The sequence below is a fragment of the Adiantum capillus-veneris genome, chromosome 3, assembly GCF_014529385.1.
Source record: "Adiantum capillus-veneris isolate H3 chromosome 3, ASM1452938v2, whole genome shotgun sequence".
Classification (NCBI taxonomy): domain Eukaryota; kingdom Viridiplantae; phylum Streptophyta; class Polypodiopsida; order Polypodiales; family Pteridaceae; genus Adiantum; species Adiantum capillus-veneris.
The window spans coordinates 87,264,361-87,276,899 of record NC_140933.1 but is presented as its reverse complement, the minus strand read 5'-3'; the positions used below and the strand labels follow the sequence as shown (position 1 = coordinate 87,276,899).

General features: G+C 47.9%; 1 protein-coding gene across 2 annotated transcripts in view; it reads left to right on the top strand.

Annotated features, from left to right (window-relative positions):
* Positions 1-12,539, top strand: part of COQ3 (coenzyme Q 3) — a 65,807-nt gene that overhangs the window by 48,695 nt on the left and 4,573 nt on the right. For both annotated transcript variants that reach the window (XM_086508845.1, XM_086508846.1), the window contains exon 5: positions 12,418-12,466. In XM_086508845.1, coding sequence (XP_086364971.1) covers positions 12,418-12,466 — 49 coding nt within the window. The remainder of the gene's footprint in view (positions 1-12,417; positions 12,467-12,539) is intronic.

The following is a 12,539-nucleotide window of genomic DNA, read 5'->3' as shown; positions in this document are numbered from 1 at the left end:
GGGAGTCCAGGCCTGAGGGCAAGAGAGCACTAAGGTTGGACAAAGACTATGGTTAGAGTGGAATCCTTTGCTACAGAGACTACATTTCAATTTTGGGTGTGGCTGCAGTGTACAAAGGGGGTCAGATGACCTAGAAAGATACAATGGCAGCATCTCCTAAAATTTAGGGAACTGCTATTTTGGGACATTACCTCCAGAATGACAAGGGGAACATTTTCTTACTCTGCCGTGAAGTCAACTGGGCAACCCGTTGGGAGATTTTTAGGCGGCAACCCCGAAACGGGAAAATGCTTGTAAATGTGCCAAGTGGCACCTTCTAGTGCACTTTCCTCATGCAACAAGAAGTGGCGCTGATTTTTAAGCTGGGAGCGGCTCATTTTCAGCTTTTGTCACAGGTTAAGAGCTATGGAGTGCTTCCTTTCCCTCCTATGTACAGTGCGGTGCCAGGAGTGATGCCCTGCACGCTACGCACTGCGGTTCGGGGACGCGAGGGGACTGCTGTACAGGTGATCTGGCGCATTTTCGGGGCTGAAAACAGAGAATTCAGCGTGCTGCAGATTCTCGCGAGGTTTTGCAAAGTGCCCGTATGCGTCGGGAAAGTCATTCAATGCGTGGGAATACTGATTGTGAAGGGTCCTAGTACAGTTATGTTGCCGAAATCGGGCCGGAACAATTGAATTTCAGCCAAGTTTGTGCGGGGCAGCTTGTAGGGAACCACAACGTTTATTCCCTCTTTTGAACAATAAAGAAATACCGAAAGGGGCGCCTAAGTTAGGGGCCAATCTGGTGTCGGTCTACTCATACAAGTGCAATCTAGCAGCCTGGATCCCTTCCCCTTTTGTTGTGTCTTGAAAGTACAGGTAAAGTGGACGACAAATTAAATGGGTGAAAGCAAATAAGGTTCAAGTTAAAGTCTACCGCCCTTTTTGGATTGAACAGGCCGGTTTCATGGTTCCATCGACGGGATTAAATCACTTTTTCCCATAGAAGTGAGCCTTGGTCAGTTTGGGCTTGAAGACACAGGGGATCATAGACCAGACACAGGGAATTGCAATTATGGCTAACAGACCAGATGATGTGACTGAAGAGGTTTCCTCTTCACAGGGTCAATAGACACATGAAGTGGGTGAGTCTTCAAGACCACCACAGACGGATGATGATATATTCAAGACCCAGTTGGCTACTGCTGTGGCTATGTTCACACAAGTAATGCAGAACCCGAGGTTTTTAGCCTTTCTGCAACCTCCTGTTCCGTCTCAGCAAGTTGGGTCACTGGATCATATTGAAAAGCCTGTTAAGGCTCGAGCACAGGTGATTCATACTGCACAGTCAATGGAAACACCTGTACACTTGACGGAGAACATGTAGTCTCCACAACCTGTGCCTAAGGTGCAAGCACAGGTGGCTGAGATGTCAGTTTTTCAAGCTGTACCAGTTCAGCCAGCCACTTTTTAGCAGCCTATAGCTGGTTCTAATGGGCAGGGAAGCAACCTATAGGCTATGCAACAAGTCTTCCCACCACCTTCAGTACACCTTGGCTATTTTGGAGGTGGATCGGTATTCCAGAGCATGGCTGGTCATGCACCTGGAAATCAGTTTTACACGCCAGGAACAGTGTTCGAGGGTGCTCAAACGATGATGCCTAACCCGATGTATGGTGTCACGGGCATGCTACCAGGGTTTCAGAGTACTCAGGGCCAATTTGGGATGCCACAGGCAAATTTTGGTATGGCTGGAATTACAAATCAGCAACCAAATATGGCATTTCTAGGTCAACTTAATTGCGGTCAGGGAACACAAATGAACCCTAACAGTGTTCCCATGTTTCAGTCACTTCCATATGACAATTTAACGCCGTTGGAGAGGCAAACTCCGTACAAAGAAGGTGGCAAAGGTGTGACTTTCACGACCTTTACAGGGTTTGATGACAAGAAGAAGGCTCTCTCATTCCTCCAGCAGTTTGACAAGGCCTATGCAGGGGGAAACTTTACAGAGGCTTCAAAGGTCCGCAAGGCAGCCACTTTCTTGACAGGGAATGCGGGACAATGGTGGACAACTTTATTGCTTCAAGGGCAAGCTCCGTCCACATGGATTTACTTCAAGCAGATTTTTGCAACAGCATGGTTATCTGATGACTTTGAAGCAGATGTCACGACAGAATGGCACCAGCTTAATGCTGCTACTTGTAAGAATCTGGATGATTACAATCGGAAGTTTTGGAAAGCTCTACTTCCAGTAACTTCCTATAGGTTTGTGCCATTGACAGAACAGATTGAAAAATACTGTTGTGGCCTACCCAAAGGATTGAGAAAATACTACACGAAGACCAAAGTCACTACTTTGACGCAGCTCATCGAGGTAGCAAACACTGGCAATGGTTTGCTCAAGGGCGAAGATTGTGAATTCAATACTAGCGTCAAGGAAGGATCAGCCAAGGAGGCTCCAAAAGTGACTCAAGAGCCAGCCAACGCAGGGAAAGACAAAGCTACGGCTGAATCAGAAAAGGGACCAGCGAAGAAATGGAAAAGACGTTTTCCTCGCAAGTCGGAAGAGCAAAAGAAGGTCCTCGGGTCAGAGAACAAATGCTTTATCTGTGAGCAGCCTGGCCACATTGCTGACAACTGTCCTACAAAGAAAAGGCCAGCTGATTCTGAAGACAAGGAGGACAGGAAAGGAAAGAAGCCCATGGCTGGTCTAGTGCCAGATATGGTGGGCGACAAGCCAAATTCAGATGCAAGTGAGCTTTGCAGAGCATGGGGAAAGGTCAGGGATCAAACAGTGCTTATCTTCTTTGATCCAGGTGCCAAAGCCAACTTCATTTCCCCAGAATTGGCTTCAAAGTTGGGAATCAGACCTGAAGAGATTGGGTATACAACAGAGGCAGGTTTGGCATGTCCTGGCCATACAGAGGTTGTGACACCCATCATTGGAAAGTTGCGTCTACATATCCAGTCCTATGTAGATGCTGAAGAATTTTACATCATGCCACTGGACGGATGTGATATGTTGTTAGGTATTCCTTGGTTATTCCGTGTACAGGGAATCATGGATGCCTACAACAAAAAGATCATTGTACAAAGTAGGGGAAAGACTCACATTCTGGATGTAAAGCTTAAAGGGGAGTCTATTCCCACTGTATCAGCTTCTGCTATTACTTCTGTAATGAAAAAGCATCTTTCTGCGTACTTGGTTTTTGCACGTGAAGTGTCAGATTGTGATGAATCAAATTTATCTGTGGTAGATAAAGAAAGGTCAATGTTTTCACAACATTATAGTGACTGTTTTTCCGATTCATTACTGTCTCAATTACCGCCAGAAAGACCCGAGGACAATGCGATAGATTTGGTGCCAGGCGGTAGCCCACCAAATAAGCCTCCGTACAGGGTTAGTGCGGCTCAGCAGAAAGAGATAATGGGCCAAGTACAGGAGTTGTTAGAAAAGGGGCTGATTCAGCCCAATTCATCCCCATTCTGTTCTCCAGTGTTGTTGGTGCAGAAAAAGGATGGCTCATGGCGTATGTGCATCGACTACCGTGCACTGAACAAGAATACCATCAAGAATAGGTTCCCTATACCTAGAATTGATGATATTCTGGACAAATTAGGAGCAGCAGCTATGTTTAGCAGGATAGATCTAAAGAGTGGGTACCATCAGATCCGCATTAGATTAGAGGATGTGCACAAGACTGCTTTTAGAACAACGTTTGGCCTTTACGAATTTTTAGTGATGCCCTTTGGTCTCACAAATGCTCCTGCTACGTTCAATCGGATGATGGACAGGATTTTCCGTCCACACCAACAGTTTGTTGGTACATTCTTTGATGACATGATAGTCTACTCAAAGAATGAAGAGGAGCATAGGCATCACTTGGCCATTGTGTTCGAAGAGCTACGCAGTCATAGGTTGCTCATCAATGCAAAGAAAAGTGAATTTTTTCTGGAAGAGATCCACTTTCTGGGACACATTGTCTCAAAGGATGGTGTCAGAATGGATCCTGCAAAAGTTGAAGCGATCAAGTCATGGCCAGATTTGAAGACGGTGAATGATGTCCGAAGTTTCTTGGGACTATGCTCCTATTACAGAAGGTTTATCCGAAATTTCGTTGAGATTGCTTCACCTTTACATGCTCTTCAAAAGAAGGCAGTCACCTTTAGATGGACACAGGAAGAGATTTCAGCTTTTAATCTCTTAAAAGAAAAGATGACTTCAGATCTAGTCATTGTGTTGCCAGATCTTAGGAAGTCATTTGTGGTCCAATGTGACGCCTGTGGTAGTAGCATTGTCGAGTGCTAATGCAAGATGGCAGGGTAGTAGCCTATGAGAGCAGAATTTTGCAAGGGCCAGAGATGACCGTGCAGGTCTATGAGAAAGAGTTACTGGCTGTGATTCATGCGCTCTTAAGTTGGAAACACTACCTGCTAGGTGCAGATTTCGTTGTCCAAACGGACTATCAGACCTTGCGATACTTCTTGACACAGACAAAGTTATCTGAGAAGCATATGCGATGGGCAAATATCTTGTCCATGTTCCATTTTCAGATTGTGCATGTGGAAGGCAAGAAGAACGTTGTGGCTGATGCCTTGTCAAGGAAGCCACAAATTTCAGCTGTATCAATTCCTTATCATCATGAATTTGATGATATGAGAGAATAGTATGCAAATGATGAAGATTTTGCAAGGGTCTTCGAGCAGCTAATGCAAGGACAACGTCATGAACACTATCTTCTCAAAGATGGGTTCATGATGATGCATGGCAGATTGTGTGTCACAAAGCCATTGCGACGCAAAGTTATGGAAGAGAGTCATGTCCCACCGTATGCAGGGCATCGTGGTATCGATGCTACAGTTAAAGCGGTTGAGACATTTTTCTATTGGCCTACATTGAGAAGATATGTGGATGCCTTTGTGCGAGAATGCCTAATTTGCCAGAAGGTCAAGTTTGACAGGCAAAAGGCACCAGGGTTATTGCAACCACTACCTATTCCAGACAAACCATGGGAAAGTATTGCTATGGATTTTATCTTTGATCTTCCGAGAACGCAGACAGGAAACGATGGTATTTGGACCATTATTTGCATATTCAGCAAGCAGGCTCATTTTATTCCTGTCAGGAAGAAGATAAAGCCAGATCAAATGGCACGCTTGTTTATGAGCAATATTTTCAAGTATCATGGCATGCCACAGTCGATTGTTAGCGACTGTGATCCACGCATGACAAGTTTGTTCTGGAGAGGCTTGTTTGAGAATATGGGCACCACGCTCAAATTCTCTTCGTCATTTCATCCTCAAACAGATGGGCAGTCAGAAGAGGCAAATTCTACTGTCCTAGATCTGCTGAAGTGCTATGTGTCAGAGCATAAAGGAAAGTGGGAGCTGTATTTGCCATTGGTGGAGTATGCATACAATAATACAGTGCATTCATCAACTGGCAAGGCACCCTTTGAGATAGTTGAAGGTGGCAAGAAAGTTCCTCCCATACTGCATACAAAGGACAAGATATTTGAAGCAGATAAGTATGTTCAGGACATGGATGAAATGTACAAGAAGGTCAAAGTGGCCTTGGAAAAGACTCATGCAAAGCAAAAGAAAGCAGCTGATCATCACCGTCGTGAAGTGGTATTTTCACTTGGTGATTGGGTGCTTCTACGCTTTGAAAAGACAAGGTTAAAGAAGATGAAGGGCAAGGAAAGATTGTTTCCAAAGCTCAGCATGCGTTACTATGGGCCTTTTCAAGTGTGCGACATAATTAGTGATGTTGCATATAGGCTGAAATTGCCTGACAGTTGGAAGATTCACAATGCGTTTCATGTGAGTCTTCTCAGACCCTATGTGGGTGATGTGCCAGAGGATATGCCAGTTGAAGATCAGCCAGAAGTCGAGGAACTTGACGAGATCTTGGTCCCCGAACAGATTTTGGCACACAAAGAAAGGAAAGTGAAAGGCAAGGTTGCTAGGCGTTACTTGGTAAAGTTCAGAAACTATCCACCAATGGATGCTAAGTGGATGGAAGAAGGTGAACTTGCAGAGTCACCAACTGTGTTATCACTTTACCTTGAAGCCTTCGATTTGCGACCTACCTTGACCCCTTGAGTTTCTAAGCTACATGGATTGTCAGTGTGACAATGGCTTCTGAAACAAATAATGTACATGGTATTTAAAGTGAGCTCAAATCAAATAAATGTTACATGAATGTTAGAGCTGTACAGATTGTCAGTTTGGCAATTGCTCTTATGGAAATGTCCAAAAGTTTGGTTAGTGCTATAGAAGTGAGTATTTCTTGTCACTTTGTCAAGGATACAGTAATTGCTTCTATTAAAGAGTACATGTGTAACTGCATTCCTAGACTGTCGGTTTGGGTATGCTCGAAAGTGTTATGGGATCCAACGTGTACTATAAGACGGTGGCAAAATGTGCAGCTACCATTTTGTCATTGGAAAGTTAGTGACTCAAAGCAATGGCAGAGTTCGAAGCTACCACTATGTCATTGGGACAGGGTTCACACGCAGGCAATACATGTGTCGACGAGGTGTTGAATACACCAGGGTTGACAATGAGCATGTATGTATCGTACATGTGTCGACAGGTGTTGAATACATCAGTGTTCACTGTGAGCATGTACGACATAGATGCAAACGAGGACATTTGAGATTTCAAGAGGGGGGTATGTCACGAGCGTGTGACTACTATCTATCCTTTTTGTTGATTTCTTTCTTATTATGTATTTACTTTCACTTTTTGGAAACACCCCTCGGGAAATCTAACTGCCTTGCATTGCATAGCTAGTGTGGAACTGTCCAGAGGGAGTCTAGGCCTGAGGGCAAGAGAGCACTAAGGTTGGACAAAGACTATGGTTAGCCAAAGTGGAATCCTTTGCTACAGAGGCTACATTTCAGTTTCGGGTGTGGTTGCAATGTACAAAGGGGGTCAGATGACCTAGAAAGATACAATGGCAGCATCTCCTAAAATTTAGGGGACTGCTATTTTGGGACATGAAAATGTGTTTGCGTCATTACCTCCGGAATGACAAGGGGAACATTTTCTTACTCTGCCGTGAAGTCAACTGGGCAACCGGTTGGGAGATTTTTAGGCGGCAACCCTGAAACGGGAAAATGCTTGTAAATGTGCCAAGTGGCACCTTCTGGTGCACTTTCCTCATGCAACAAGAAGTGGCGCTGATTTTTAAGTTGGGAGAGGCTCATTTTCAGCTTCTGTCAACAGGTTAAGAGCTATGGAGTGCTTCCTTTCCCTCCTATGTACAGTGCGGTGCCAGGAGTGATGCCCTGCACGCTACGCACTGCCCTCTCTCTCCCCTATGGCAGTATGTTATGCCCCTCTAGCGGGCTTTTCATTTGACCAATGTACAGTTGTGTGGGTTCATGCGCGATTGCCGAGGCAAGAGCCTCTTGCACAGGTACTGGAGTAGCTAGCGGCTAATCCCCCGCAGGTACAGGTGAATTCGGAGAGGTTTCACGCCAGAAATCTCGTCCGATTCAAAGGGCAAGTAGCCCTACAGGTGCGGGAGCTCGAGGACTTGCTACGGATGCGACCGGCACGCGAAACGGAGCCCGAAACAGTAAATTACAGCCTGCTGTGTATTTTTGCAGGTTTAGGGTTTTGGCCCTAAACGGTCCCTAATACCCCCAGGAGGTTCGGGGACGCGAGGGGACTGCTGTACAGGTGATCTGGCGCATTTTCGGGGCTGAAAACAGAGAATTCAGCGTGCTGCAGATTCTCGCGAGGTTTTGCAAAGTGCCCGTATGCGTTGGGAAAGTCATTCAATGCGTGGGAATACTGACTGTGAAGGGTCCTAGTATAGTTATGCTGCCGAAATCGGGCCGGAACAGTTGAAATTCAGCCAAGTTTGTGCGGGGCAGCTTGTAGGGAACCACAACAATAAAGAACAATAAAGAAATACTGAATGGGGCGCCTAAGTTAGGGGCCAATCTGGTGTCGGTCTACTCATACAGGTGCAATCTAGCAGCCTGTATCCCTTCCCCTTTTGTTGTGTCTTGAAAGTACAGGTAAAGTGGACGACAAATTAAATGGGTGAAAGCAAATAAGGTTTAAGTTAAAGTCTACCGCCCTTTTTGGATTGAACAGGCCGGTTTCACGTCCCTCGTCCCTAGGGTCCGTACCCTCCGTCCCCTGTAACTATGAATCCTTATCCGAGCGTCCTCTAGATAGGCATGACTGCAGCGAGTGCCTGGCCCAAGCCCAAGTAGAGCGAGCCGTACGTAAAGCAACCTCCTCTGTCCAGGAGTCCTCATGAATGAATACATAGCATGGCGAGCACTGAGTATCAAGCAAAGAGGTGAACCACAATGTGTCTACATCCTGCCGCATCTGGAGGAGTCACCGCAAACTTGGCCAATGGCCAAAGAGTAGAAAGAAAGTCTGTAACTCCTCGGTCTCCCATGTTGTGAGAGAACTCTAGGACATGTGTGTCTACATCCTGCCGCATCTGGAGGAGTCACCGCAAACTTGGCCAATGGCCAGAGAGTAGAAAGAAAGTCTGTAACTCCTCGGTCTCCCATGTTGTGAGAGAACTCTAGGACATGTGTATGCAACCACTCCAACACTGAGTCAAGAGTCCACTCAGTCTGGTCCCTGCCGCAAAGGGGAAAAGAGAAGCCAACCGCTGAGTCCAAGGCCTCAATCCCCTTAGCTGCAAGGAACAGAACATGAACCCTGAAGCAGGCTGCCTCATGGTCTGTCGAGGAGTCGCTGAGAAGACGTGTAAAGTCGTAGTCAAAGAAGTCCCATCGGCGCCGAATGTCGAAGCTCGTCAGACCACGAGGGACTGCGGCAAAGGGAGACGTCTGTACTTGTAGAGGGGGTCGCAAGAAAGGCTGTCCCTCTCTCGCCAAGCGACTCGTGTCAAAGACGCTGCCAAGAGATCTCCTAGTAGCCGGAGATGTCCCTGCCCCCTGGGTCGACTGTGGAACTGGAGCGGGAGGGGGGGGGGGGGAGGAGGGGGAGAAGAGGGGCGGAGGGGAGCGGCAGAGGTAGAGGGGCGAGGGGAAGTGGCAGGAGCAAAAGGCGGGGGAGAGGATGATGAGGAGGGGGGAACTCTGGGGGGGAGGGGCTGCCGAGGGTGAAGCTGAGGTGGGGGCTGGGGCAGGGGCCTCATCCTGCTCAAGAGGACCGAAACGGAACCCACTGCTACTGGGCAGGCGCCTGAGGACCACTCTGAGTGCTAGGCTGTCGTTGTGGCCCCTGTCGTCATCGACCACGAACTTGCTGCCATCCCTCCTCCGTTGGAGCCTTAGGCTCGGTGGGTGGCTCTGCATGTGTGCGCTGTGTCTCTGCTTGTGGCTGCTGGCCAGCCTTTGCAGGCTAGGGCTGAGTCTGTGGTGTAGGTCGGGGCCTCCTCCGTGGACAGGCCTTCGCAAGATGGCCCATCTGTCGACAAATGAAGCATTGGTTAGGGAGGCCCGAATACTCCACGCTCTGTCTAAACCAAACCCCACTCACCCGAGGCAGAAGAATAATCCTTTATGTCACTTGGGGCCCCATCGGACGGGGTCCTTATAAGTTGGTAGGACTTCTTCTTCTTCTGTTACTTGTTCTTCTTAGGGTTTAGGCCCCTCGGCCGACATCTGCAAGTTGGCTCCCTTCTTCAGGGCTTTGACACGTCCGTAGTTTGTGACAAAGATTCATTGGCACATGATCTGAAAAGGTAGTCCTTGCCAAAATACATACAGATCCTCCCATGTCACAGATGTGGTCACTGGCATAGAAGTGATCTATCCGAGATAGATTCACGCCCCCTACTCTGCGGTCAGAGCAAGAGAAAGATAGGCTCTCTGGGGGTCATACAAAGCCTGCATGGTGCCAAACATCTGAAATCCTCAAGGTCGTACATAAGCACTCCCAAGCTGCCAACTCAGCCCCGTGCATAGTAGCATGGCTGCCTCCAAATCCTATCCAAGGGGTCCTCCAGCATGTTGAAGTCACTCCCAACACACCACTGCTCTGCATGAGGCAAAGCTCCACACTATGTGACCAAAACTCAACTTGTGCACTCGCATGGTTGGGCGCATAGATGTTCAAGAAGCCCATGAGGCTATCGTGAACCTGCATAGTAACCCACTAGGCCCTACCTGGCACAATAATACCTCTGCCCACAATGGCCTGCTGCCATGAGTCCACGATAGTTATCCCTGGATGCCTCCAAGCCCAAAAGCTGGTGACCAAAAGGTCTCATAGCGGCCACACAGAATTTGGTCGAAACGCCGAATGCGACTCTCACAAAGATGGTGCTCCTAAAGCATAAGTATATCAATCATACCACCCACAAGTCATCTCTGAAGCTCCTGACGCTAGAACTGCGGTCCACCTAAACCCTGCACATTCCATGAGACAATCCTCATGGGATCAGTGAGAGAAGATCGATGTTGCAAAAGCAACGAACCTCGCTATCTTCGAGGCCGGCGTGAATGGGGAGTAATCCGCATCCGAGCGACCCCCCCAATATAGCCGTGTCTGTAGTGACTTACCCACCCAAGCCCAAGCAAAGCGTACAGTTCGTAGGGCTACATCCTCTGTCCAAGAATCCTCGTGTACATATGCATAGTAAGGGGTACTCTGAGTGTCGGCAAAGAAGTGAACCACAATATGCCTACATCCAGCTGCATCTGGTGGCGCCACACTGAACTTGGCTAGCAGCCAAAGTGTGTATCAAATCTATCACCCTCAAGTCCCTTGTGTGGTGTGAGAACTCTAAAGCCTGGACCTGAAGCAGATCAAGGACTTTGTGCAAAGTCCACTTTGTGTGATCCTTGCCACACAACGGGAAGGAAAAGCCTACCGCTGTATACAAAGCCTTGGTGCCTCTGGCGGCTAGAAAGAGAACGTGTACACGGAAAGAAGTTGCCTCAAGGTCGGGAGATGCATCGCCGAGAAATCAGGTAAAGCTGTGGTCAAGGAAATCCCATCGTCGGGCCAATGTCAAAACTGATCGGCCCACGGGGGACTGACGCAAAAGGAGAGACCTATACCAAAAGTGGTGTCCTCAAGTAGGGCTGTCCCTCCCGATCCATTCGGCTCATAGCGAAAGCATTACCAAGAGAGCGTCGAGCTGCGGATGAATCTCAAGATCTCCTACGAGGACAGGCCTTCGCTAATGGCCCATCTGTCTGCAAATGAAGCACTGATTCGGGAGTCCCGAATTCTCCACCCTCTAGCAGAGCCACCCGCCACTCACCCTAGGTAGAAGGACTACCTTCAGGATTGTGTGGGTGTCTCGACCCTCGCCCAAGAAGCTGTATGTCGATGATCTTTCTCACCTCTACTAGGAGACGGGCCTGTAGGAGGTCGCGCACCTCACCTCTACTAGGTCGACTGCCAATGATCTTGCAGATAAGAGAGGTAGCCTGAAGGCGCTCCACCTCTACTGCAAGGCTCGCTTCCTCTGCTAGCAACAGAGCAAGTCGGATGGTGGGCTTGGCGGGGTTGGATGAGGAGACTTCATCTGAGTTCCTCTAAGGCGGAGCACTAGCTTCCATCTGTCTGCTACTACAAATGAGTGCGAGAAAAGTGTTCATGTTGGAACTTGGGGCGAATCTTGCCGACAAAACCAAGGAGCCCCCGACGATACCCGGCCAAGCAGTGAAGAGTTCGGAGTGAAAGAGGAAAAGGGGGGGGGGGGCTGCGGGTAATGCAGGTAGAGGCGGCACGGGTGGAAGGGCAACAGGTGAGGAGGCTGAGGTGGGGGGAGGCAGTGCGAGCAAAGTGGCAGCGAGCGAGATAGGCAGGTGAGGGACAGCGCGTGGCAATGCGAGGGGGGGGGGGGGGGGGGGGGGGGGGGCAGGGGGAGCAGAAGCAACTAGCGATCCTATTTCTTTATTCTGTGATTCCGTGCGATGTTTTTTACGTGTTGCTGATGGTGGTTCAAAGAAGTTGACTACCAGAATCCCATTGCACACCTCTATAGAAGCTCTTTCTTCGGAAGGGTTATCCAATTGTGTAATCGGTCAAAGTGACGCCATTTCCCGTACTAGCGTCATCATCACATGAGCAAGCTCTTTCAGAGTGCAATTTGAGAAGAATGAGCAAATTGGTGCATTCATTAGGTCCCATGAACCTGAAATCTTCATGGTCCGATGTAGGAGTTTGTAACAATCGTGTGTGTTGTGAACCCTTCATTCTTTACCCCTCGTTATTGTTGTACAAGTCGAGTGTGTCACAATGAGAAAATTGTGTTGGAATTTGAGCACCTAGGTCTGTAATGATTACGAGTATAGCACACAATGCAACATTATCTTTTTGTGTATTTCGAACACCCTAGAATCAGGCCTCCACTGTGTTTTCTGACACAAAAAATAAATAGACCTCCAAGTTCGTATGTATTTTGCACGCGTATCATTACAGTTTCATGGTACTATTTTTTCTGACTGAGCAAGTTCTTCACTTGCAGCTCAAAGATCCTGTAACAGCTTCAATTGAATATATCTGCTGTACTTCTGGTGTGAACCTGACCTCGCCAATTCTATTTGCTTTGATTGATCTTCTGAGTTTACAGGATATATTACACTTGCA